This window comes from Jaculus jaculus, chromosome 9 (genome assembly GCF_020740685.1).
Source record: "Jaculus jaculus isolate mJacJac1 chromosome 9, mJacJac1.mat.Y.cur, whole genome shotgun sequence".
Lineage (NCBI taxonomy): Eukaryota > Metazoa > Chordata > Mammalia > Rodentia > Dipodidae > Jaculus > Jaculus jaculus.
This window is the reverse complement of record NC_059110.1, coordinates 5,884,374-5,911,707: the sequence shown is the minus strand read 5'-3', so window position 1 is coordinate 5,911,707 and position 27,334 is coordinate 5,884,374. Positions and strand designations below refer to the sequence as shown.

The following is a 27,334-nucleotide window of genomic DNA, read 5'->3' as shown; positions in this document are numbered from 1 at the left end:
CTCATAGAGTCTCCTGTTGGTTTTCTCTGACTCCTGGGCTGTGGCATGCCACTCAGGGGCTGCTCTGATGTAGTGTTCATCTTTCTGGTGACATGGCAGAAATGTTCTTGCTCGATAGAACTAACCCGGGTGACAAAAGCCAAAGGGATGATTACTTTGAGGGATACGGGTGGTTGAGCACAGAGAGTCATGGCAGAACTTTGTAGAAAAAGCCTAAAACTCTGTCTGGAAGTTGGTTACATAAGGGTGCAAGTAAAAGCATCAAGTTGTACAGTGAAAACCCATGCCTTATTGTACATGAACCAAGAACAGCAATCGCTTCTGGGCCACTTATTGCATTTTTTAGGCAGCCAGTGAATCATTTTACTGAGTTCATGTGTGTGTGTGTGTGTGTGTGTGTGAGTGTGAAGGGGAGAGCCATCTCTCCTTCACACAACTTTTGGATCCTGTAAGTATGAACACTGTCCAAGTAGCAAAGTCAGTCCCACGAGGTCCCTTAGAGCTGAACAGAGGACTACCCCAGTCGCACTAGACTTTTGGCCTCCGTGAATTACTTGTCCTTCAGCAGCATTTTGGAAATGGCTTGTTGTCTCATCACTGCACCTTCTGCAAATGTACCATGTGACATGGCAGCAGTCTTTGCCACACATGTGAAATTCATCTCAGAGACACAGCTGAAGTGACTTCTTGTTGTGATTCTCGGTCAGTCTGAAGCCACACTGAGAAAGTGAAGAGGACAAAAAGGGGCTTTGGCAGTGATCAGCATGTTTTCCCCAAATAAGTATTTCCACTTTGATAAAAGTTATAAGGAGCCTCAGAAATACTAGGAATACATGGTCACTTAAGCGCTGGACCTTACGTGGTGCTCACTAAGTAAAAGTCATAAGCCAAGGTCAGGCTTGTAAAAGAAGTGCCATACTGTGACCATCCAATGGTCCCAAGGAAATATCTTTCCCTCCTCCACATCAAACAGGTAGTATATGGTGTTTGTGTGTGTGTGTGTGTGTGTGTATACACTTACACCTGTGTGGTTGTATGTGTGCATGTGGGTGCACATATCCTATGGTGTGTGTGTGCACAGGTCAGAGGACATCCGCAGGTGTATCCTCACCTACCACCTTACTTAAGGCAGGGTATTTCATTCCTTATCAATGTGTTTGCCAGGCCATCTGGCCCTTAAGTTTCTGGGGGTACTCTCCTCTCTCCACTGCCCATCTGGCTGTAGGGGTGCTAGGATTACATGACCTGGCTTTATGTGGGTTCAGGGGATCCAAATTCAGCTGCTCCTGTGTGAGGAACAAGCACTTTGCCCACTGAGACCTCTCTCTGGCGTCTGGTAAATGATCTTTTAATTTTTTTTCCAATCAACTGGCTTCAAAAACTTAAAGGCAGGGGGCCTTACACCATGGACATGTTCATAGCACAATGACTTCTAAAGTTAGATTTATGGGGCGAGTAAGCAAGTGTTTTTGCAACAGGAAGCCATAGACTCCCTTCCCCTTCCCATATCCCCATGAGTCAGTTCATCAATTAATCCCACTTACATTAACTCCATACACAGAAAGTGCACAGTGTCCTCAACTGAAACAGAAGAGGGAGAAATGAAAGAGGGCTTCACCTAACAGGCAGTGAAAATATATTAAGTCTAGTTGGAAACATGCAGGCCTCATGTCAGATGAGAACAAGTTTAAACAAGGAACTACTTCAGCCACATTGTAGTGTGTTTCTCTGTGTATTTACACCTCATTTGAGGTAGAAAGAGCGTAGACTCATCCATAACAACACTGTTAAGTGATGGTTTCTGTAGAGTGGGGAGACTGATAAGAAGAGTAGAAATCTCGATACCAGCCAGTGGCAATGTTCCCATCCCAGGTCACGTCACAAAGTTTTATGTGCTTGCTAGAGGCAGGGTGCACATTTGTTCTGAGCTTTGAAGCAAGGAGAGAAAAGAGAGAAAGGAATTGAATTAAGTGCATAAATCACAGAAACCACTTGCTTATTTTATTGCTATTTCTGATGCCAAAGAATATTTCTTGTGTAGATCTAGTAAGTGGGTGCTGGGTGTTAACCTTCCCCGGGGGTTGTGGGAAAGCAGAAAGGTCATGTTACCAGGATGATGGATTCTCACACACAGTGAATTTTAAATGCTTTTCTGCATTTAATGGAGCAAGAGAGTTGGGCAGAAAATGAAGAAAGAAACAAGTAAACGAGCAAACAAATAAATAGGAAGAGGATCAAGCAAGAAACCAATGTTGATATTGTGTTATGAATAACCACAGAATATAGTCTGGTATATCTGAGACTCGAGATACCAGTGACTGCAGCAGAAACAGGAAGCTACAGATGAAACTGAGAACCACTTACCTACCACTGGGCGTTGGGCCCTGAATAGGTCACCATACATGCGTTTTGTTATTTACTCCAGTGTCACCTTCACAGGTTTCAGCTATCTCTGAACAGGAGAGAAGGACCCAAACACACTGAGATTTAGAGGTAGGAGAGAAGCTCAAATGATGCAGCCAAGGTTCCTCATTTTAAAGGTGAGAGGAGGCCTAACTGAAGTCCACATATGTACACAGAGGCCCTTGGCTATGCTGCTATCAAGAACAGGATACATCTTCCACTTGGTAATGAATGAGTCAGATGTTAGCAAGACATTCCCTGTAGAGTGTGTACAGACAACACCAGTCTAACTTCCTAGGTCACCACGTTTTGTTTTCAATCTCATATATAATATAGGAAGGAAGGAAAGAAGTACATATGAATGGTGACCTTTTTACACTACTTTGCATCCCCTGGATTTTGCTTTACAGACACACAAGGCTGAGAGTCCTTAGTTGCTATATTAGTGGCATACCAGTCCTTCTATTTAATTTTTGTAGATACACGAAGCTGTATTCATTAAAGGTAGAGGTGGATTAGAGCTCAAAAATTATACTAAACTATCAAGATTTCATCTGCATTTCCAGTTATACCTTAACACAAACATAAACAGAATTGAAATCTTACTTTCCATGCAGCAGGACTTGGCCTGAAGGGACTTGCCCTGATTTTGATTCCATCACAGCCTTTCTGGGAGACTGAAGGGGATTTCAGAGGGATGAAAAGATCTTCTTTTCTTACTACGACACATATCTAAAGCTTAGGTATCTGCTTTGGGATAAATTCTGAAGAATATGCCACCCAGATATGTGACTGCTTTCACACATCTCCACATGAACATTCAAGAGTTGGCAGGAGCTCAGAATTTCCAAAACCAAACACAGTGATCTTGTCCACCAAAGCTATTGATTGAGCATGCTCTGTCTTCATTAATGACATCAGCGTCAATGTTGACATGGAAATGGAACACTGAGAAATCAATAGCCTTCCCTACCACCAATCAATAGAGTTCCCAAACCACCTTTCTATTCTACACTCTTTCTTGCTTTCTTAACACGTCCTGCCTTTTATGCTCAGGGACACATCTTCTACCCTAGCAACTCCTCCGCCTTATCGGTCACCCCACAGGAATCTGGCCATTTTCTGAGACCTAGCCAGCCTGATTGAAGGGACAGCATGAGCAACAGCAGCCTAGACTTCGAGGATCCTGCTGACCAATGCAGAGACCCTGCTGCTACAGCCCAGCAGAGCTACTCTACAGCAGGTTTAGTGTGGTGCTTTGAAGAGTGTAAGTTTAAGACCCATCCACTCTTCATCCCTTTATGTCTAAACAGGACACTGCTCCATTCCAGTCTTTACCTCAACAGGTTGTGAGTTCAAAGAGGTGCAGAGTGGCCAGGGCTCTATGAGATAATTTGGACAATGTCTATTGGCCTCTTGACACACAGGGAGAGATGTTCTAGTGCCCTCTTCCTGGCAGCGCCAAGAAGCCCACCTGTAGGGGATTTGCATCAGAGAAGACTGTCACAACCCACCTCCCTCCCCAATAAGGCTCCACCTCCTCAAGGTTCCACAACCTTCCTAAGCACATCAGCTGCAGACTAAGTGTTAAATTCACGAGCCTATGTGGGCATTATACACTCAAACCACAACAGGATTATAAGGAAGGGTTTCTATGAAGAGCAAGGGTATTAGGCTAATGGGCATTTGCTTTTTGTTGGAAAATAATATTTTCTATAAGCAAATGGTTCCAGGAAGATCAACTTTGCTGCCCAAACACATATTACTGCACTTGGCTTTTAAATATTGGGAGACAGAGAGTGTTCACTCAGTGAGGATTGCTCATTGTAAGGGAAAATAGTGAAACTATATGCAAATCCACAGCAGCTAGAGAGCCAGTATGCTCTTAAGGGGAAAGACTGGCATAGGTGGCCCCATCCTAGAAACAGGCCTCAGACACAGCTCCTAAAAACAGGTTGTGCAGGGATAGTTCACTCCTGTCAACATCATCTCTGACCTGGAAACCTTGAACTGTTCTGTGGATGTGGAGTGAGGAAAAGACTCTTGAAAGATGTAGGGTTCTTTGTATGAAAAATCCACCTGCAAGGAGCTGGGGACATGGCCCAGTGGTGAAGTTCTTGCCAGGAAACACGGTAAGCCCCTCAGTCTTACATGAACCACAGATTTTGGGCTCCCAAATTCTCAAATGTCCATGCTTACATCTTTGGAATGATTCAACATGGAGAAAACAGAAGCAGCTATGAAATGAACAGTGCTGGTCATGGAACCCGATCTGTGATTACCAGAGCAAGGCAAGCCCTGCTTCATGCCAGTGTTAGAGCTCCACAGTGACTTTCCTCAGGGTTATTCAAGCAGCATGCCCTCTGCCCAAGCTCTCACCACACACTTCCACTTTGCAATGGACAAGAATCAAACTCTCTTCATAAATACACTTACAATGAACAAAAAGCTGAAATAGTCTCATTGTATTACCAAACCACAACTCTACAAACTAGTATGTCCAACAGACTTTCTGTGATGGCAGAAAACTCTGCACCAACACCGCACATTACAGTGAGTGGAGCCTGCCAGCACCTTGGTGTGCAGCTACAGTGGCTGGCGCTTGGGGTCACGAGGTGGCTCCACGGGTGACATTATCTGCTTTGCACGCATGAGGACCTGAGTTAGATTTCCAGCATACACATAAAAAGCTTAGCATGGTGTGCATGCCTAAAACCTCAATGCTGAGGAAGGCAGGGATAACTGGATCGCCAGGGCTCCCGGCTCAAGCAGCCTAGACGTTAAAAGGGTTCCGTGAGATACTGTGGAAATAAGGCTGAAGAGCAATAGGGGAAGACCTCTGACATCTTCCTCTTGCTTCTGCACACATGACCAAAGTACACACATATCAGCACAGACATGTACATATTCCACGTACTATATACACACACCAAGAAGAAAAGAAGGAAGGAAGGAAGGCAAGAACACGAGGAGTCAGTCACACGTTTAGCAACTGCCATATCGGACAGCACACTAATTAATTCTAATTAATGCAGATTCGGTGCTATGTTTACCCTTTCAAACTGTCAAATCAAGCAATGGTAACAACTGAATAAAAGTAGTGACGTAGCTGGGCATAGTGGTTCATGCCTTTAATCCCAGCACTCAGGAGGGTGAAGTGGAGCGTGGGTATGAGGCTGTCAGTTTGAGACCAGCCTTGGGCTACAGAGCAAATTTCAGGTCAGCCTGGGCTCCAGTGAGATCCTGCCTTTAAAACAACAGAAAACACACACATAAAACCTAGTGACGTAGTAAGCATGTACACCACGATCCCCTTCTCTTGGGCATCCCTTTGCCAACGTTTTCTCCCTTTCTGACCTTCCTTGCCTCCTGGCCTGGCAGTAAATTAATGTGAAGGTGCTCTATTTCACGTGTGTTTTGAGGTAAAATGAGCAGGGCTGAGTAGAACTAATCCATGAATCTTTGAGAAACTTGAAGCAAACCAATCTTCTCCATTTTCTAATGGTACCAATTTCTGTTTCCTAAATGTGGCATTTATTTCAAAACCCTGATTCATAAAACTATAATTTAAAAATAATATGCCACTGTCTATCTTGCTCTTTGGTTCTCACTAGCCTTAATAAAGCTTCATCCAATACAAGTAAAATTGGCATTGTTATAAAATTTGTATTGAGGACTGCTTCTGAACAGATAAATGGGCATTTTCTTAGATTTGTGATATTAATTTGGTACATATTTCACTTAAAATATATAGTAGAGCACATTGCAGAGCTTTTTTCTAAGCTCATCCAAATTTTCTAAGTTCAATGTCATACATAGTCATTTGAAAACAAGTGTCCACTGAATTTTAAGTTGTGATAGGTAAATGTGTGGTTCTTTTTCCAATAAATAATATGCTAAAATCAAATATAGACTCTGACATGTCCACGAATTCACTCTCAGACCACACCTTTAACACTGTACTTTCCCAAATGAAAGAGGCAAAAATGTGTGGATAGCCATATTATTCCAAATTAAAACTAAAGTAATTTGAGCCATTATTAAAAGTTATTCCTATTGCCTCAGAAAACAACAGAAAGATAAGCATTCAGGCAAGGAGGGCCAGAACCCAAGATAGTCTGTGTCCTTCACATGAGAAATTTGAAGATCTTTTTCTCTCCAGGAAAGAGCAGTGGGTAATAACTTGGTAAATGACAGCAGCGCCATGCCACCAAGGGTCCTACATGTCAGCTAATTTTGGTTCTTATTATCTTGATATCCTTAGGTAGAATTTAAAAATGGCAGGAACAGCTATAACATGACATTCAGTGAAGAACATGTCAGTGACACATATGGCCTCAGCAAAGATGGAGCCTCCAAAACATGAATCAAAGGAAAGACAAGAGAGTCTTCGAAGGAAAGCATGACAGCCAGTGATCTTGCACATTTACAATATTTTAACTGCCTTAGCAATAATATGAAGTAAGGACTGTTAAAAATAACAATGGACCTTTCATACCTCTGATTGCTCTCAGTACCTCACAGAGTTTTCTCAGGTATAAAACCATCATGGTTATGCCTGACTTTTCAAAATCACATGATTATCATATCAGTAAAAACATTGAAAATAAAGTTGCTTTGACTGTTAAAGACTCTACAGATTTAGTTTACATAACATAATATTAAATTTGATGTTTTGAATGGAGCAACAAATACAATCATATTATAAAGCAAAAGAGGTGCTGATACCATATGACAATTTACAAATCTTAAAAATAGTAAATGCTTTGTGATAGACTTTATTTTTAGAACAGTGTTAAACCCATTGTAAAACTGAGCAGAAAGTGTACTCTTGGTGAAATCTCTGAAGCTCCTCATTAACGTGGTGTGTATATAAGCTGCCTTGTTGGAGACATGACACAGAAAAACGGTGAAGGCTTCAGGGAACAGGGGGTGATTGCACAAGAGCATGCACATCCCACCACAGTGGGGCACCCACTGCATCTTCAACCAAGAAGGAAGTGCCTCATTGGTGGGCCTGGCCCTGATATTGGTCAGACCATGGTAAACTTCAGGGGGGATATACTTGGTTGGCACCATTATGCTGCATTCATCCTGTTTGCCCAGAGCATATGTAAGTAAAAGTAGCATGGGACGTCCCCGTGGAAACTGAAAGAGCTGCACCAGGGCTATTTTCCATCCTGCCCTAGAAGATGTGGGTGAGGATTCCTCTGGTATAAGGTCCTTTAGCAAGTCAAGTGACCAAACATCAACATGTGGTACCATTCTCCCATCACGACTGGGGATTTAGATGGGATGACTGCCAAGTCCATTTCTAATCTAAGATTAGGAGAAGGCTAAAGCCAAAAATGACCACAAAGCCAGAAGTCAGCTAGCTATTCATTTATTCTACATAATATCCGAGTCATCCATAATGTGTTGTGTGCTATGCTAAGATAGACAAAGCCATCCTTGCCTCTTAGAACTTAATCATGTAATAAAATGAGTACAGGGTATTCAAGGAACAGGTCTTAGTTTTTTCATCACACTCTATTTGTTCTGTGAACTTGTATCTCATTTTCTCTGTATCTGTTTATGCAAAATTTATCTGCTATGGCAACATTATACAGTTATAGGTTATATTACACTTGTTTATACTGACCTTCACCTAAACTACTTTAAATAAAAATAAAGACAGAGTAATGGTCTTGATTCTCATTTGCTCTTACTACATTTGTCCATAAAATGATGATGGGCATAAGGTGCTGATGGGGCACTTGAGGAGTGGCAGGGTCTCCAAAAGTAAAAGAAAGGAATGTCCTTGATCCTCTAAGGGGAATCTGGGTCTCTCTTGTCTCCTTCCTTAGAGTCCTCACATCCTCCCCCTTGCTAGAGACCAGGAACATAAGGGGGTAGGCTGTGGTTTGAATGTAAATGTCCCCCATAGATTCAGGAATTTTTGATTAAGCTTCCTACTTAGTCTCCAGCAGACAGAGCCCTGCTGGAGGAGGTATGTCACTGGGGGTGGGTGCATATGGAGTCCAGCTCTAAGCTGTGTTCAGAGCCAGCTTGAGCTCTGGTGGTTGGCTCGCTTTTTGATATGCATGTATGATGAGGTGAGCCAGATTCCTCCGCCATGCTGGAGCTTCCTGGGGAACTGTAAGCCCCAGAAATCAGCCCCTCCCTCACACGAGCTGCTTCTGGTTGGGTGCTTGTCTCAGCAATGAAAAGGTAACTACAACAGGAAGAATCTGACTTTTCATTCATTATATTTTTTTTTCAAGAAAACTATATGAGATTACACCCCTCCCTTGAACCTGGCAGCACTTGGGTACCTGAGATGGGGGCTCAACTGACCACTCAACCAATATTCAGTAAATTTCCATAAAAACCCCCAATCATCCGTGTATCTAGGCAGGTTTTCCCATTTCCAGTAACCCTCCTGCCTTCTCCCATCAGAAGCTATGTCTTCTTTCCCTCTCTTAAGCACTATCTCTGTAAGCTCTAGCTTTACAGTAGAATCTTTCTTAACTTCACCTTTAACGGTCTGTGGATTTCATTTGTTAAAATCCATCGCACAAAAATACAGAGGCCACTGACTCAGTGAAAGTTTTGTGTGGCCCTGAGCATCCCAGCACTCTAATTCCTGAGTTACAACCTAAGCAAGAGCTGAGGAAAGCTCATTGCTCTCAAAGATGTTCCTTCTTTCCATGTCACCAGTTTCAAATGATGGTCATACCTGATGATTTCAATTGCAGGTCACTTGCTCAGCTGGTCAATATGGTTATAAGGATGGCTATGTAGACTTGCTTGAAATCCCCATGCACAAATGATAATTTATAGTACATAAAATCTAACATAATTCTGACACTAGTAAAAATATGTTTCTTTGAAAATGGCTGGGAGAACCTTTAGTCCAATCACACTAAGACATTACTGTAGTATTTTACCTTTGTTCACAGATGCTATGTCTGCTGACACCTCATGCCTAGGCTGTAGCTTTCTTGGTATAGGGCACCACTATAAAACCAACTTGGCTAAGTCATTATTTTAAAAGTCAAAACTTGAGGACTTTACCCCTCCTGCCTTCTCATGGGCAGGAGCGCTGCATACCCTCTCCCCTATCCTCCATTAATCTAATAAAGTCTCTCTAAACTTCTAAAAAGAGCTATAACTTATTTCTAAGGAAAAGTTCTCCAAGTGCACTCATCCTTTTTCTCTTCATAAAAGGAAAACTCTGTATCTCACCTCTAACCAGTTCCTGAATCTTGACGCCCCCCACCCTCAGGAAAGGACATCTCCCTTCAGGAAGATTCAGAGCCGGTTTCAACTCTCCTGTGCCCTAGTGAGAAAACTCCTGTAACACGATGCGTCACCTTCAGTGAGAATCTAAGCTCCAGGCCCTCAGATTTAATCCTCAGTTTGGTTTCTTTCTCTATGTGTGACCCAAGTAAAGTCAATTAACCTCTCCATTTCTCATCTGGCTTTAATGATACATTTATGCAGGTAGCTTGATATTCCCAGGCGGACGGCAGCTTGCATGCAAAGTGCCAGGCTCTGACAGTGATGCTCAGCAGACCTCGGTTCTGCTCTACACCCCCTGCCCAATGCTGAGGTAGCACCTCCTGTGTGCCTCTGCAGCCTTGCACATTTATTAAGGTAGGGAATACACACGTATTTTTATAAAGCATCAACCAAGGGACTACTATGAAGTGAGGCAAGACCACTCAATCCAATTTATGTTTCCCCAGTGAGGTTTTGGAGTCATTTACTTCTTAGGCAAAGAAAAAATAAATTAGCTTGCTGCACTAAAGTTCTATTTTTTTTTTATTTACATAATTCTTGATAAAGACCTTCTGTGGTCAGATGGATAATATATCAATTCCATTCTGAGCAGCCACTGAAAAACAGTGGCATTTCACTCACAAAAGCAACTTTGAGGCTGGCCAAATCTCCAGAATAAACACAGTGATGCAGCTAGAGCAGATGACAGCAAAATCTCCCCCCAGTCAGGAACTGACACTCTTGTGCAAGGGGTCACAAACAATTACGCATGTAAAAAGATGGCTGCCACTCACCACTGCTCATCCCACCCTCTCTCCTTGTGGAGACAGCTCTGGGTGGACTGGAAACTATGGAACCAACCTGAGGGAGGAAACAGGACCAGTCTAAGCCAGTCAAAGCTGTCTGGTTGTCTTTGGCAGACACTTGGTTTTCAATGACCTTTTATAACCCCTAGTGGCCATAGGAGGAAATTATGAAGAGTGAGATGAAGGAAGGATCTTCCTTGGAAACATTTAATCATTATTACTATCACCATCATTATTTCAAATAAAAATGTTGTCAGCTAGAGACAGGCTCATATATGTGTGGCTGCCACCTGCCTGCCGTGGGAAGGCCAGAGCTCGGGTCTGATGAGGACTCATCCAGTACTGGATGTGGCACAGCAGCACCTTCTGATGCTTCCTCAGATCCCCTTCCTGGGCCCAGCACTCAATCAAGATGCTTCACGCACCCTGAGACATGCCAATGAGACACATCCTAATTGGATGTCTAGTTCATATAAATGAATCTGATCCAAGCTTCCCGTGTGTTAGAGAGATCTTTCCCTTTCCCCTTACAGCCAACCAGGAGGGAAGGAATTCTTCTTGGCTTAGCTGCTTTCCTGATTTTTCTTCTCTCCTGTTTGCACTCTACCTTAATAAATCTTCCATGACTTACACTTCTCAGTGCCCATGTTTTTTCAATTCTTTGCTAAGCATAGACAAGGACTGGCAGCTTGGTAGTCAGGAGCCTGGGGAGTTCTAAGCCCAGACAGCAGTCTCTCCAACATCCCTCTCAGAGCTCCAATCCCATAACACCATGACACTGGGAAGTGTGCTGTGAAGGACAGTAAGTTGTGAAGTAAGAACAGCCCAGCTGGTGCATGAGGTGATGGTAATGCTCTTGTGAAGTCACCCTGCTTGAACAGTTTTACCAGAGGCAACAGGCAGCAGTTTGTTTTATCGATACATGTAATTAATTTAAAGTAAAATAAAATAAATGAAAATTTTCTTTAGAAAACCCTATCTTTTCATTTTTAGGTGGCTTTAATAAATATTTCCCTTAAAAATCCTCTAAATGGAGCTGGAGAGATGGCTCAGAGGTTAAAGCACTTGCCTGTGAAACCTAAGGACCCATGTTCTACTCTCCAGATCCCACGTTAGCCACCTGCTAAGTTCCTTCAGGGAAGTGAGGCTTGGAGTGTCATATCTCCACCAGGGCCAGAGACTAAAACATAGACTTTTCCCCATTGACTGGAAGGAGGGAGCAAAGCTGTGACACTCTCATCCCAGTGGTAGGGGCCGTAGTCAATTCCCATCACAGACCTGGGCACACTGGCAGGGCCAGTCACAGCTATGGTGAAGTGGAGAGAGGGTGGGAGGAAAAGCAGCTTGCCTAAAATCACATCCTTCTCTACATATAAACATGCACACACATTTAAAAAAAAAAAAAAAAGAAAAATGAGTATATTCAAGCTTTTTCAGAATTATGTGATTTCAATGTCTTGCTTATGGGTTTTAAGCATTTCAGCTAGCGACATAGATTAGAAGCACGGCTGGGTAGCTAAGTGAACACTGAGATGCTATTCACAACACAAAGCCAGGTCACTGCCTGGTGAACCCAGGACCAATCTCTCCAGGGCCTCATGAGGCTAAGTTTGGGGGCCTACATTCTAAAGGGTTGTTGGAGAATTTGTATCTGCAAAAATGGCGTTCTTTCACTCTCTCCTTTTCTTACAGACCTGGAAAAGGAAGCTCACAGCCAAAGGAGGAGCAGCACAGTGGCCACGTTCAGATGAAAATAATTACTTGCAATGAGAAGCCAATGTATTACCAACCTTGGCCAACACTTCTGTTGGTTTCGATAAACTGCAACAGTTCCAACTAATACGACAAAAGAAAATTTAAGTTTGAAATATTGGACATTTGGCAAAGCTGTCAATGTAAGAAATTCTACAACAGGAGAGTAGCTTGAAAAGCTGCCTACATCTCATTTTTCTAATTTCCTAAATGATTTGAGATACATACATATACATATATATATATATATGTGTGTGTGTGTGTGTGTGTGTATGTATGTGTGTGTGTATATATATATATATATATATATATATATATATATATATATATATATGGCATATATATAATATAAAACATTTTAATTATTTAAATAAGCAACTGTCCACTTTACTTATAAACTCTGTTCCATATTTCCATTGGTATAATTAAACAAAACCAGAAATAATTCTTTTCCAGGTAGCAGTGGCTTTCTTATTGGTTGCTTTATCTTTCTAGGGAGTAGTTTCTCTGATTACTAGCAGTTATCAATAGTGCTCCAGAAACATGCACCTCTCTATCTAGTCCAGGTGTGACCATAGCTCAGCTGGGGTGGCTAACTCCTTCCAGTTGGAGGGGTCGGCATCACCTCTGTTTACTTCTCCATCACTCCCTCCTGAATGCTCCACACACATGTCCATCTCCATATTTGTCAGTATTCCCAGCACTTTCTCAGTCTGACTCACCTGCATGCCCTTCCCCAACGCCCTGTAAGGGTCCTCCTCTCTTGGCACCATGACCACTCACCCGAGCTACAAGGGAAGTACTATTGAAGGAGAAACAGGAAAAGAAAGATAGCATTTTTGGAGACAGGTGGGATAGGGGGCCAAGGAGAACAAAGAGGTATCACCCTGCCGGTCTTGGCAGGACTGGAATTCATCATCTGATCCAGTCTCACCCATGATGACTACTGCACCCATTGCTTCTTCCCAAATCTAACATACCTGGGCAGGGCCAATCAAGTCTTCTCCCTACATACCCGAGTCTAATGACAAAAGGCCATCGTGATTAACTATAAAGAGTTTGTCCTCTGCTGAGTGCTCCTCTCTTCCATTTTGGCCACCTGACTGACCCAGGTTCTTCCATCTGAATAACAGTGCATTTGTGTCTCTCCCATTTGCCAGCCAGGCTGGAGACGGGGAGGCTCTCGTTACCTGTCCGGGAGCTTTTCTGTCCGTGCCTCTCATGTGGTGTTTCCAGATGCCTGCTCACTTTGTTCTAGGTGTGATTTTGCTGTAAACTCTGGGTCTACCTCGTGCGTAATAAGTCTCTTCACTTTCTCTCCTGCTCGTTTACCAGGCATTACCATTTCCTGCTCCAGCCCTCACGCTGATACCTGTCTGCTCTCTGGTCTCTTAAGTCCTTTACTATTTCTCAGTCCTCTCTGCTCTTTTGTGTGAAGGGATCTCTTGATTCTGGGGTTTTACCTTCCCTGTGAGGGCGCCTCTGTGGTGGAGAGTCTCCCTGTTGCGAGCTCGCCTTAAGTCTTTCTCTCAGCTAGCCTCCTTCCTGGGTTCTAATTTTCCCTAAATCAACCTTATAATTCATAATTTATCCTGCTCATTCTATTTTTACAATCCTCAAAGACCTAAAAGTTGGGGTTCATAAGCTCTTGCAGAAGTCTGAAATCCCGCATCATTATCCCAGAATTAGTGCTCCCAGGCAAACAAGAGGACATTGAGTTCAACTGAAATGCCACCCACATAACTTTTAAGAATATGTTTGGGATATACTTGTATTAAAAAAAAATCATTGTTTGTTTAGTTTCAAACGTAGATAATGTCCTGTATTGTTGTGAGCTAGATGAGACAGTTCTATACAGACTTCTATCTGCCACAGGGTCATGCATAGCTCTCTACCCTGTCTGAAGGTAGGTAGTCTCAGTTTTGCCCACCTTCCCACATAGACTCCAACACACTTTCTGTCTGAACCCCTTTCCTTCCCTGTTCCCTGCCGCCTTTTGTCCCATTATGCTCTTCTCATCTTGGTTCCTCCTACCGGGATGTCAGCTAGCTGACATTGGAGGAAGCTCTGAGGCTCACTAAAACAATCCAAAGAAATGCTGACAATTAAAGTCTTCCAGCAGGTAAGCAAGTGTTTTCCCTTATGGATGCCCTAAGACATAAGGTCACCAAAATTTGGTTCTCCAAAATGGCCAGTTAACCTAATAAATTAATGTATTCAAGATATACCTGGTTTGATATAAAATGCATTTCCTATTAAGAAGTCCCTGAGTGGAGATGTACGGAACTGAACACCATGACTTGTACAAACAAGGAGGGTGGGTTTCTGAAGAAGGTGGGAAACAGAAGAGTGCCAGAGATGCACGTTGAGGGGAGGAAGGGAACACGGCACTACCCACCCCTGACCTGCAGGTGTTCAGCTTCTCCAGGCCTGCACACAGAAAGGCTTCTTGCAGGTCTGATGATATGACAGGAAGCAGAGTGCAGAGGAGAGTTACAGTGAACCACTGAGATGTCCATAGGAAACTTCAAACAACAGGAAGTCGCTGGTAAGGGACTCTTCATTGCTCTCCAGAATTTCCCTAACTGACAATGGAAGCCCTGAGGGGAGAAATGCATACTTGGGCAAAAACCATCTTTGGCTAAAATTAGAAAGTAAGCTTAGACATATTCTAAGACTTTTAATTCATTGCGAAGATGTGAGAGCAGCTTTCAATAGTATGAGAAGCAAGTAGACTCCTAACAATTAATCTGTAACAAATATTAAGTTTAAGAAGGATTTTACATTTAGACTATATTTCTTAATAAATTTCCTCACATAAATTGTGCCTAATCTATAAACCAATTTTAAACAAAATCCATCATGCCAGGCACTTTACATCTTATTCTATTTATTGCACCATTTCTCATCAGAAACCTTTTAGCTTTAATGCTATTCCGAGGCAGACTATCTCATTAGAGTGGCAAAGATAAAGTTCCTTTTGAGATAAAGTAATTATAGTGATTGTAGGGGGAAAATATCATCCAAACTTCTTGGCTGCAGTAATCTCCTGGCTTCTGATTAATTTTAAGACTAATAAACTGAGTGCAAACAGAGAGATGCTCTTGGAGGATAACTCTGCTAACATAGAGTGGGTGCTGTAGAGGCAAGCTGTGGGCAATCTTAATCAGAAGTAAAGTCCAGAGGATTGCTCCTGGGCACAAACTCCAGGCACAAGGCAAGGGGCTCTCTCCTGAGGTGCACTTCTGCATCTCTTTTGTTATCTAAGTACTACTAGAGTCAATAGCTCCTTTCATTCTATATATGTCCTTAATGTATTGGAAGCCTCTTTCCAGTTACATGAGTCAGTTACCTCCTATCACAGAAAGGTCTGAATTTTTCCTGGAGAAGGACCAAGTCTTCTAGAGTGTCAGCCACGCACAGGGCAATGATGAGAGGAAACGGGTTACCTGGTCCATAATTGGGAGAGACCCCTGTTAGGACTCAGTAAGGCAGAGTCTGTAGGGAAAGGAAGAGCATCCTTCTGAGAGTCCCAAGGTTAGCTTTGACTCATTCTCATCAGCTCTAATTGAACTCCTCAGTCCAGTCAAAGAGGTAAGAGGCTTTAGGTCTCTGATGCTGCTTTTGTTGACATGAGCAGGTACTGGGGAGATCTTTGAAATCCTGACATGAGCCATTCTAAATTGTCCATTTAAATGCTCAAGAAAACACTCAAAAATAATAACAACATGCAGAGCAATGCCTGCAGTGCCCACCCTGTCTCACTTCTACATGATCCTTAGTGGGCACTCTTTGAGGGAGCAGTTGAAAACTGAATGCTTGCCATGCTTTTTATTTTTTCAATCAGCCATGTTCACCATTTTCCAGTGAGCACTCACACCTCTACAGGACCTTTCAAGCTGAAGCCCTGGCCAAGGTCACCATGAAATAAAGAGGATATTTTGGTTAGAAATTGAAGGGGCCTGGTGTGTGAGTTGATTCTTAACTCATCTTCAAGGTAATGTCAAACAACAGGATTAAGTTTCCCATCAGGACAGCAATGGCTCATGTCCATCCTCTTTGCCAGTTTATTAAATGTGAAACATCATGTATAAGGAGCAGGTCTTCACTGTGACATGCACAATTTAAGTAGAGTTGGGAAAATACTGGTAATTAGGAGTGAACCTCAGGTAACAATAAGATTTACAGAAATGACCACAGAGACTGGAGATCCACAGAGCTGTTTGCCAGCTGATTTATTGAGACCAAAAAAAAAAAAAAAAAAGAAAGAAAGAAAGAAAGAAATGAAAAAATATCATTCAGATAGCTACCAGGGTTCTGATTCTTCCCCTTATGTATAAAAGTCTTTTGCAAACATTCTCAAACAAACTACACACTAATCCAATGAAGCTAGTCATCTACACGTGATCTGATATTCTTTGCTCATAACCAGAGAAAAGTATGCAAGCTATTTATTTTATAAAGAACTGGGGAAAAATGAAACCCAAGAGTTGCCAATTTTCTGTAGCGAACTTACTCTCTTCTGGAAAACCTAGCACTACTCCAGCACTGCCTTGCACAAGCTTACAGACCGTCAGCAGTGCCCTGGCAGCCTCTCCTGGGGGCTCTCTGTGGGGACCGTTGCATGTGCAGCTTCTGCTATTTGGAAAGCATTTCGGCAATGGCACAGAAACGTCTGATCTCTGCTCTGTGCCAGTTATGCTACGTCTATAACAGGCCTAAACTATGGATTAAAAATATCTTTAAATCATCTCCTTTCCATCTTCCCTAAATCCTTCAGCATATTTTCTTCCAGGAGTATTTTCAGTGATGTTTTAGCACAAGGAAAGTGGTTAGGTGACAGGGCATTGATTGCTGGATTTGTACTGTAAGCAATGTATCCTAGAGAAAGCCAGAGCTTTGGAAGAAGCAGAAGCAAGTTTTCACTCCTCATTCCAATATTTGCTAACTGTGCAACTTTAGGTTTTTTACTTAACCCTATGGAGTCTCTCTGTTAAAAACCTGTCTATTTTGAAAGTTTATCACAAAAAAAAACACAGAAAAGCACAGATACATTAATACAATTAGGAAAAAGGAAATCAACCAATTTTAGCCTTAATTTACCCATAAATAATCCAAGTTATCCATAGTCATTATGGATAGCATGAGTATAACATGCCAGATTGGATCTCTGCAAAGCGTGAATCTCTAGACTCAATGTGTGCACATTCAGAAACAGGTGCAACATTCACAATTATTTGCTTTGGGTCCTGCTAGCAGCTAGGTATGTTGTGAGGGGATGATGATAAACCAGGGACCCAGAGTGACAGTTATCTGATCACATAAGGCACATGGCCCTCAGAATACAGACAGGTGGCTGGACAAGAGCTTGGGGTGCAAAACAAAATGAAGGGGCATCTGCAATGATGTGGCTGCAGTTTCACTTCTTGGAGCAGGAACTGATGGAATGATGAGGAGAGGCCAGATAGCTATAAGGAGAACCCCAGGAGATGGGGCAGTGAACAGAGAACAGTGAGGAGCATAAGGGCAATAAGAATGTGCTGACCATTCTGGGAGCCAGCAAAATCACAGGGGACCCTGGGGGAGGGCACTCGAGATGGAGGGGAGGCGAGATCTCTAGACTGACAGACCAGATCATTCCCCTCCAGAATGTTCCAGGAAAGAGCGCACAGACTCTCTCAGAGTGACTCAATGCTGGGGTGGGAACAATGGCTGCTCTGAGCCAGTGTGGAGTGGAGTGAAGGTACTTCCTCTGTTTTTTTTTTTTTTTTTTTTTTTTTTGTTGTTGTTGTTTTTCGAGGTAGGGTCTCATTTTGGCCCAGGTTGACCTGGAATTCACTATGTAGTCTCAGGGTGGCCTAGAACTCACAGCGATTCTCATATCTCTGCCTCCCGAGTGCTTGGATTAAAGGCATGCACCAACACACCTGGTTTGCTTCCTCTTTTCTGAAAGGACTAGGTATGTACCCCCACGTGAATACACACATAAGCATGGGTATATATTTATGAAAGATAGAAGTGTGATAATAAATGTGTTAATATTGCCAAATATGTCCTACTACTGTTCTAAGTGCTCTTTACAGATGACCCAATCTTCATCCCAACTAAGGGACAGATGCAATCATGTCAGTGAACAATTGTCCCCAAGGTGACACAGGTGTGAAGTAGACCAGTGAGGCTTCTCCAGGGCCATCTGGGTTCAGGTCATCATTCTAACCAAACACCACAGGTGCCTCTCCCTTGTCCTGGGTGCTTGTCTAAGGCATTCCAAGCGTGGACTATCCACATCTCATTTAATCCTGACACTCTCTCCTTTGTTTGGACTGAAACAGAGGCTTCAGTGGTTTTGTTGCTGTTTCTGAATCATTTTTTGTCTATCCCCCCCACACACACTCAGAGCACATTTTTCTCTTTTTTTTTTTTGTTCATTTTTTATTTATTTATTTGAGAGCAACAGACATAGAGAGAAAGACAGATGGAGGGGGAGAGAGAGAGAATGGGCTCGCCAGGGCTTCCAGCCACTGCAAACGAACTCCAGACGCGTGTGCCCCCTTGTGCATCTGGCTAACGTGGGACCTGGGGAACCGAGCCTCGAACCGGGGACCTTAGGCTTCACAGGCAAGCGCTTAACCGCTAAGCCATCTCTCCAGCCCAGAGCACATTTTTCAAATGATGTATTTCACAAACATTACATAGTTTGCCAACAATTCTCTGTGCAGGGGTCTCAGCCACTCCTTGTCCAAGGACCCTCCTCCCCGCTTACTGCCCACATTTCACCTCATATCATGTCACCTGTCTCATCAGTGTGGATGGTTTTATGCATGTGTGTATGTGACCCTTAGTGTAAATACACCAATGTGACAATCAATGGTAAACCCAGATGAGGCAGCCTGAGTTCAAACCCCGACCTATAGACTCTAGTTTACTGGGAAGATGCCTAGATCAACTTAAACCTAATTCTTTTCAGTTCTAAAACTGGATTACTAATAGTAGTTTAACTCAGAGTTCAGACTGTATGTGTTATTCCTCCCTGTGCTCCCAGCAGTGCCCATCACACTGTAAACGCGGCTATGTCCACATCACAGTTATGGCATGGAACTCACAAAGAAATCAATCCCATCTTTTATACCAGGAGTCATCTAACATTTTCTCCAAAGGACCTAAAAAATAACTATATAACTCAAGCTATATGAGCCATTCTGTCTGTATCCACAAGCACAGCCATGGACACAGGGCAGAGGCAATGGTCTCAGGCTCCAGCCGTATTTATTTACGAACAATGGAATTGAAATTTCAGAGAATGGTCATGGGTCAGGCAACAGTATTCATATTTTCCCCAAACATTACAAAAAAGATTTATATATAAAGGCTTGGGGGACTGCATGAAGGCCAGCAGCAGACCCAAGCAGAGCCTGGTTTACTGGCGCTTGGTTGTGGATGCGCACTGCATATTAAGGGCTGGTTTACATTGCCAACCTCAGGGCACCGCTCTGTGACGAGAACTTCAGTGGGCTCTGACGTGCACAGCCACGTGCCCATTACACAAGTCCGAACAGAACACACTTCAAGTAGCCTAAGAGGCACCTTCATGGACTCTTCCAGAAACTGTCCCCTCCTCAGTGTGACACCTTTTCCTTATAAAAGCAGTCTACACTGTTTTGGGCTTGAATTGAATGTATTCACTAAACTTTTACAGAGTAGAAAGAAACCAGGGCTGGAGAGACTGCTCAGCACCAAATCTGTAAAGAGCTTGCCTGCCAGCAAAGAGGACCTGAGTTTAATCTCCAGAAGCCATGTTAGAAAAATGCCAGGTACATTGTCACATGCTATGTATGATACTGCCACTGATAAGGTAGAGGCAGGAGGATCTCTGGGACTTCCTAGCCAGCCATGACATCCTACCTAGTGAGTTCCAGGCCAATGAGAGAACTTGTCTCAAAAAAAAAGATGCATAGTCCCAACATCTTCTGTTGTTCTCTGGCCTTCACATGCATACATGTGTTCACAACTCCAAATCACAGACATGCATGTCCACTCACACCTGTATTTATATATCCTCCTCTAGCCCTATCCCCACACAAAAATTCACACATACAATAAGATAATATAAAAGGAGAAATCCAGATGACAAAGTTATATTGTTAAACACTTTCAGGTACCATAAACCATCAAAACCTCTTATAAGAGAGACTTCGCAGCAAATAACCTGTTGTGATGCTCACACAAGTGCAACAGTAGCACACAGCTATGGTGGGAAACCAGTTGCTTATCATTCGGCTAACTGATCCCCTCAGTGGAACGTGACCCATAGCTGGAGCTGGGAAACAAGTCAGAACCATATCCAAACACGAGTCCGCTCTCCATTATCAAGCTACTATCAATCGTGGGCTGCAAGAGGGCCTACACCTATTAAATACTCTATAAAAAATAAATAAGGAGTATCCCATTTTTCTAGTGCTAACTTTACTTTCTGTTGGAGAATCTGCTCCTCTTTTTCAGATAGACACAGATCTAAGGAGAGAACCACCCCATCACACCTCAAAAGGGCCCCAGCTGAAACTAAGAATAATTGGGGAAACAAGCAAGGGTGCTGTTTTCTTGGTGAACCAGGCACCAGCACAAGGGTGAAGGAGATGGATACAGAGAACAATCAACTCCTACCAAATCAGATATCCAGAGACAGAGACTCCAAACACCTCATCCCGGAAGCAGACCCAAAATGAACCCAACATGGCTCAGGGAAATTTTGCGGAATAGGGGGACAGAAAGAATGTCAGAGGCACACGTTGGGTCATAATATGCCAAGACATTTCTCCTGTCCATTACTGTGGGCTAACTCTACAATGCATGGCCCATATACCTCAACAAAGAGGGTCCAGGGGGTGGGGGTAGGACATGGACGAGCCTAACAATCGTACCAACTTGACTGTATTCACTGAGTACAAAACAAATTAATAAAAAAATTAATTAAAAAGAAGAGAGACTTGTATTCATTGGGGTGATAGACAATGAGGAACATAGAAAAGCATTCCTGATAAAGCACTGATGTCTCTGGGCATCCTGTGAGGCTGCTGTGCCTGCTTCCTTACCTGGGTCAAGGTGAGAGTGGCTTGCTTGCAGGTGCTGCACTGTACCCGGAGCTTTCCTGGCCTCACTCTCTGACACGGGCCTTTGCAGTAGACATAAAAGCTGTTGTAACTTGATTTGCCTGCGGGGAAGAGCAGAAAAAGAACTCAATAAGTTCTGGAGTCAGACTGAAACAAGAAAGTCTCTTACAAAGCTTGTTAGAGGCAAATTATAAGGCTAAGTTCCCAGGATATACATACATACATACATACATACATACATACATACATACATATATATATATATATATATATATATATATATATATATATACATACTTTTTTTTTGTTTTTGGGGACAGGGTCTTACTCTGGCCCAGGAATTCACTATGTAGTCTCAGGGTGGCCTCAAACTCACAGTGATCCTCCTACCTCTGCATCGCACCCCCCCCCCCCCGCGTGCAGGGGTTAAAGGCATGTGCCACCATGATCCGGCTTTTTTTTTACATTATTGGAATAAATAGTTCAATAAGGAGAACATGGTTTATTTTAGAAAATTTAGTTTTTATGGTCAAAAGAGGTAGTCTTTTTTATTTTTTCCTTGCCAACAGCCCTTGTGACTGACCCAGCCATGTTAGCATCCTGCCACCAGTGAGCCTGCCAAGTATGTTTGCAACATTGGGAAATCAAATGCCTTCTGTGCTGCAGAGGGCAGGAAGTATGGAGGCTGGCAAGAGTGGAGACCACTGCTGCTGAGTTCTACTCCATACCACTGTGCAATACACTCTTACCTGCTCAGAAAGTCCAACCTTTCCTTGTTATATGAATGGTGTGGTCACAGTATGCTGGGTTTCTAGGGGAGTTGTGGCAAGAGGCAATTACACACAAAGCCAAATTAAGAGGGCTGGAGAGATGGCTTAGTGGTTAAGATGCTTTCCTGTGAAGCCAAAGGACCCCTGTTTGATTCCCCGGGACCCAAGTAAGCCAGATGCACCAGGTGGCACATGCATCTGAAGTTCGTTTACAGTGGCAGAGGCCCTGGAGCACCCAATCTCTCTCTCTCCCTCCCTCTTTCCCTCTCTCAAATAAATAAATAAATAAAAATGTTTTTTTACAAAGTCAAAATAAGAGTCCTCAGCCCTGCGGAACATCACTGATGTGGCACATGTGCAGGAGAAATTCAGGCTCTGTCTTCCATTAATATCCTCTCTAGTTGGACAAGTGCAATTAGAGTAGCTTGCCCCCAGGGGCAGCAGACGAACACAGAGCTAGGGTTGTGCAGAAGGCTCAGTGCATAAGGTGCTTGCCATGTAAATGTGAGGACCCAAGCTTGGAACCCCAGTGACCACTGCATTCCAGGTGGGCGTGCTGGCCCGCCTGCATTCCCAGCACTAGGAGTAACGGCAAAGTGTCTTCTGAGAAAGCTGAAGAAAACAGGTGGTATTGACCACAGTATCACACATGCATAAGGTAACATGAGTTTATATATGTGCCTAGTTACATACACACAAAATTAGTCATTAAGGGCTGGAGAGAAGGCTTAGCGGTTAAGCGCTTGCCTATGAAGCCTAAGGACCCCAGTTTGAGGCTCGGTTCCCCAGGTCCCACGTTAGCCAGATGCACAAGGGGGCGCACGCGTCTGGAGTTCGTTTGCAGAGGCTGGAAGCCCTGGCGCACCCATTCTCTCTCTCTCCCTCTATCTGTCTTTCTTTCTGTGTCTGTCACTCTCAAATAAATAAATAAATAAATTTTTAAAAAAAAAATAGTCATTAAGTATCTTTGATTATTTTGCTCAAGCGTCAATACCCACAGCATTACTCGTTACACTGAAGGAACCTTCTGGATGGTCACATGCTTTCATGCATTTAGAAAAAAATGTCTGCCCTCCTGTAGTTCCAAGTTTCTAAACTCATTCATTCAGTAGTTAATAATTACGTGGCTGTTGCTTGGGGTGAGGCATAAAATTTCATGGCCCAAAACTGTTTTAAATACTTATGCCATCATCATAAAAATAATTAATAATTGATAACTAGTTGTTATCATTATGAATGAAAACATTCAGATTCCCAAATGAACATGTTTTACTAAAAGCAGCACAAGTGGTAAAACAGTAAGAGTACTGAATCCTCAGCAGTTCCATGTTGCACAAATGTATAGAATGACTTTGTGGACATTTTGGACTATCTGCTGTTTAAACACCTTTACTAATATTGCAGATGATAAAACTTTGTAGAGAGTAACATGCAGTAAGAAGTGTGTGATTTATTTGGAATATATTTTAAAATTGTTACTCTCTGGAAATGAAATCTTCGTGCTCAATGTGAAAGGGAAGATGAAATATAAATATATGTTTGTATTGTTACTAAGTTACTATTTTTGACACCACCTTGCAGCCATGGTACCTTAGTGGACAAGATACCCAAGCTATGACTATCACTGCCATTTTTTACATTTTATTTATTTATTTGTGAGAAAGGGAGAGAATGGGCGTGTCAGGATCTCCAGCCACTGCAAATGAACCCCAGATGCATGTGCCACCTTGTACATCTGGCTTATGTGGGTCCTGGGGAATTAAACCTGGGTCCTTAGGCTTCATAGGCAAGCACCTTAACTGCTAAGCCATCTCTCCAGGCCAGAATATCAGTTATTAGCAAGTGTAATTAATTACTTGTAATCTCTTCTTTAGGTTTGTCTGGATCATAGTTGAAATGCAGGACCATGTATAAACATCACATGATAAATGACTGAGTACCAAAAAATCACAGGAATTGTTGGCAGTGTTCACCTGTGTTCCATGAAGAAGGCTGCAACCCTCACTGTTGAAACCTTTATCAGCAACATGAATGAAACCAGTTTTCACAAGTTTTATAAACTACTGTGTAGTCTAAGCAATAAAGACGGAGGAGGGATGGTTCAGACACGAGCACTCTGGATGGAGCAGCTTTGCAAGCAACATCACAGAAGCTGCAGGATGTTAAACAGCTCCTCTATCTCCCTTAGGGCAATGGTGGTGATTACATCATTGTTTCAGCTAAGGACACATCAAGACTAAGCAGAAAGACAGGACCCCCTTCCATCTGGGCTTGCTCCGGCCTTCAGGACGTCCTTGAAAAGTTATTCGCAAAACGCTGCATGCCATGTTTGTGCCCTTGCCGCACAGGGTGACATGCAATCCATTACACCTTGCTGCCCAGAGCCGGCTGTGAGCTGCCGATTAATAGGCAGTCTGAGGAAGTCAAGGTCAGGCCAGCCCTGGCCACAGCACATTTTAAGCTGTTTTGTTGGCTCCAATCCGTCAAGCAGTGGAGACTTCAGGTAAATCATGAGGAACCCCTTTTCAGAGTGCCTTCCCTACCCATTTTGCTATGTGACACAATTTAAAGTTGGCAACTGCTTTGTGTCCTACAGTGGCCCAGAATATACTGGACAGGAATGAAAACAGACAAACTCCCTGAGCACCTTCTGGTCGTGCTCTCATTGGCCTGGCGGAGGCCAGCGGGTGGAACCCTGTACGGAGTCACCACTCCCACAGGAATGAAAGGCCCAACTCTATGAATGACCTCAAAGCCTTTCTCCACACACGCGTATCTCCTTCATTTTGGATCAGAAAGATGTTTTTCTCTCCTAATCTATTTATTCTTCTATACGTCAGCCCCTTGCTGCTTAAAATAATCAAAACAGCTTTATGTATGTGTTTATAAGATATCCCTCTTTTGTCTAATAAAAGTAAACCTAGAAAAAATAATGGTCGAAATTATGTAGTGCACATTGGTAGTTCACCAACTGTAACGATTTAGCGTATCAGGCACACCCTCCATGAGTAGGCTCTTCAGAGATGCACCTTATGGCTATAGCTTTTATACTGAAGTTTTAGATGTGTTTCACACCCTAAAACTAAGTTCTGTGTTCATATGACACCACAGATATTTTAAGTGACTTTGTCCTTTCCATAGTTCTATCCACAGACACAGCACACCTTGCGTCTACTTCACAGAACACTGCAGGCATGGGAAGCTGTGAAGCCAAAATGTTGGGGATTCTTCGGTTAAAGCCGTTTAGGCAACACTGAGTGAAGTCAGGCTACAGCAGCCCTCAGGTGGGACTTCGTAGAGTTTTGTGTCTCCGCAGAGAGGTGGGATGAAATTTCATGTGTCCTGAAATTGACCTGACCATGGAAGCCTTTCTCTCATGATGTATCTTAGGAAGTCATATTTCTCAGAAGGCACAAAAGAAAACAAACACAAGAAAAATGTTTAGACGGAGGCATTGACCCGTGATGTAGGACTTGACCTATAAGAAGCTAAGCTGCTGACGTCTGAACCAGCATTCTCAAATGCGCCGACCACATTCTTCCCTCCATACCAAGCCATCAGCAAATGTTTTACCATGTGCCACGTGGGTTAGTCCACAAAGGTAATGCTTTACAAGTAAAGTCTATCTAGTGCACTGAGAAGTTCTTTCTACCCCAGCAGGGAAGTTAGACGCACAGCGAGCCAAGGGCAATCTGAAGGTGCAAGCAGCTGTGCCTGCACAGAGTGACCATCAGCTCCTGGCACTCCTTAGCACTATCGTTCTGCCGTCTTTGCTAGTTCCTCTCTCACTTTGCATCATGAACATAATCCTCAACCAAGTCTCCTCTTTTTCCTTGCTTTCTTGGTCTAAAAAAATGCTGAAAGCACTAATGACATTCATATCACAAAGCCTGTATTATTATATTACATTCTATGTATAGTATTTGTCCCATCTGAACACAGTAAAACAGTAAATAAAATATAACATGCAAGGCTTCTACTCATGAGGCCTTCTTGTGGTTACAGAAATGTCTTACATCTGCACCGCCTTACACATGTACACATGATATGAGGCCATTAGCTACATGGGGTTGTGGAGAATTTGAAACCAGGCTAGGAATTATTCTCTTCGGTTAATTTAAAAAGCAATTCCAATTTCAACAGCCTCATGTGGGTAGCAGCTACTTGATCCTGCAGCATAGCAGAGAATAAATACACTGAAGTGGCCAGCCTCTCTCACTCCCTCACCAGGAATTAGCCAGAGGCCATGCCCAGAAGACTGCCATGACCCCAACAAGAACAATGGCTCCATTCTGGCTGCTGACAGAAAAACAACACTGAAAGAAGAGGAGAAGGAAGAACAGGTTGAGATTTGAGGCACTGGAGGTAAAACAAAAAGGTGATGGGTGGATCCTGGGCACTTGGTAGAGCTAGAGGCAGGGCAAGCTCTTCTCCCATCCTGTGTCCTGGATCGAATTTTGGTACGTGCCTGGACAGTGATCCTGCCATCTTCAACCCAGTCACTAGCTTTCAAATAGCACTCACATGCTCAAGGTCCAGCTGAAATGGCAGTTCTTATAAGAATTTCACCGTTGACTTCCCATAAAGATATGATCTGTATATAAAAAATAATATCTAAGAGTAGGGAAGGATTTGGCTCTGCATTGTCACCTTTAAACAACTGACTTGTCCAACATCACAGAAGGAGCATCTGGAGAGAAAGTGTGCTGGGATGGGGTACGCCCCTTCACAACCTTCATCCAGCTCCTTCCACATCATCGAGCCCCTTCCTTCTTGCCCCCTCACTTGAGCCTTGTTTCCTGAGTGTTACTATAGCTCCATTCATCAACTGCAATCTATCCTGTTCACTCGGGTTACCACTTCCTTCAGTCAGCTAGGGAGGAGACTGAGCCGTGATCAGCCCCTACATATCTACCGTGTTCTAGACCTCTGGCCAGACATTCTGGACTCTGTGAAGGGAATGTGGGTATACATAACTGTTGAGGCCCAAAGGTTCTTCTCCCTCAACATCTGCTAGAGTTCTTGCTGTTGTGTTTCTGGGCTGTGGCTCTTTATCAAGTGTTTGGGCACATTCTCTAGAATATCAATCTCATGAGACAGGACCACTAACGTATATAACAAATGAGCAAAATTGATTCTGTGGCTGGAAGTCCAGCAAGAAGCTCTTTGCACATTATATAGAGAGAACTCATCAGTCTCAGCTTGAATGACGTATGTAGAATTAGCGTCAGTG

At 43.1% G+C, this 27,334-nt stretch overlaps 1 protein-coding gene across 4 annotated transcripts in view; it reads right to left on the bottom strand.

The window, feature by feature from the left end:
- The window catches only part of Prkn (parkin RBR E3 ubiquitin protein ligase), a 1,150,905-nt gene that overhangs the window by 723,265 nt on the left and 400,306 nt on the right, over positions 1-27,334 (bottom strand). For all 4 annotated transcript variants that reach the window (XM_045158191.1, XM_045158190.1, XM_045158192.1 and 1 more), the window contains exon 4: positions 21,314-21,432. In XM_045158191.1, the coding sequence (XP_045014126.1) occupies positions 21,314-21,432 (119 nt within the window). The remainder of the gene's footprint in view (positions 1-21,313; positions 21,433-27,334) is intronic.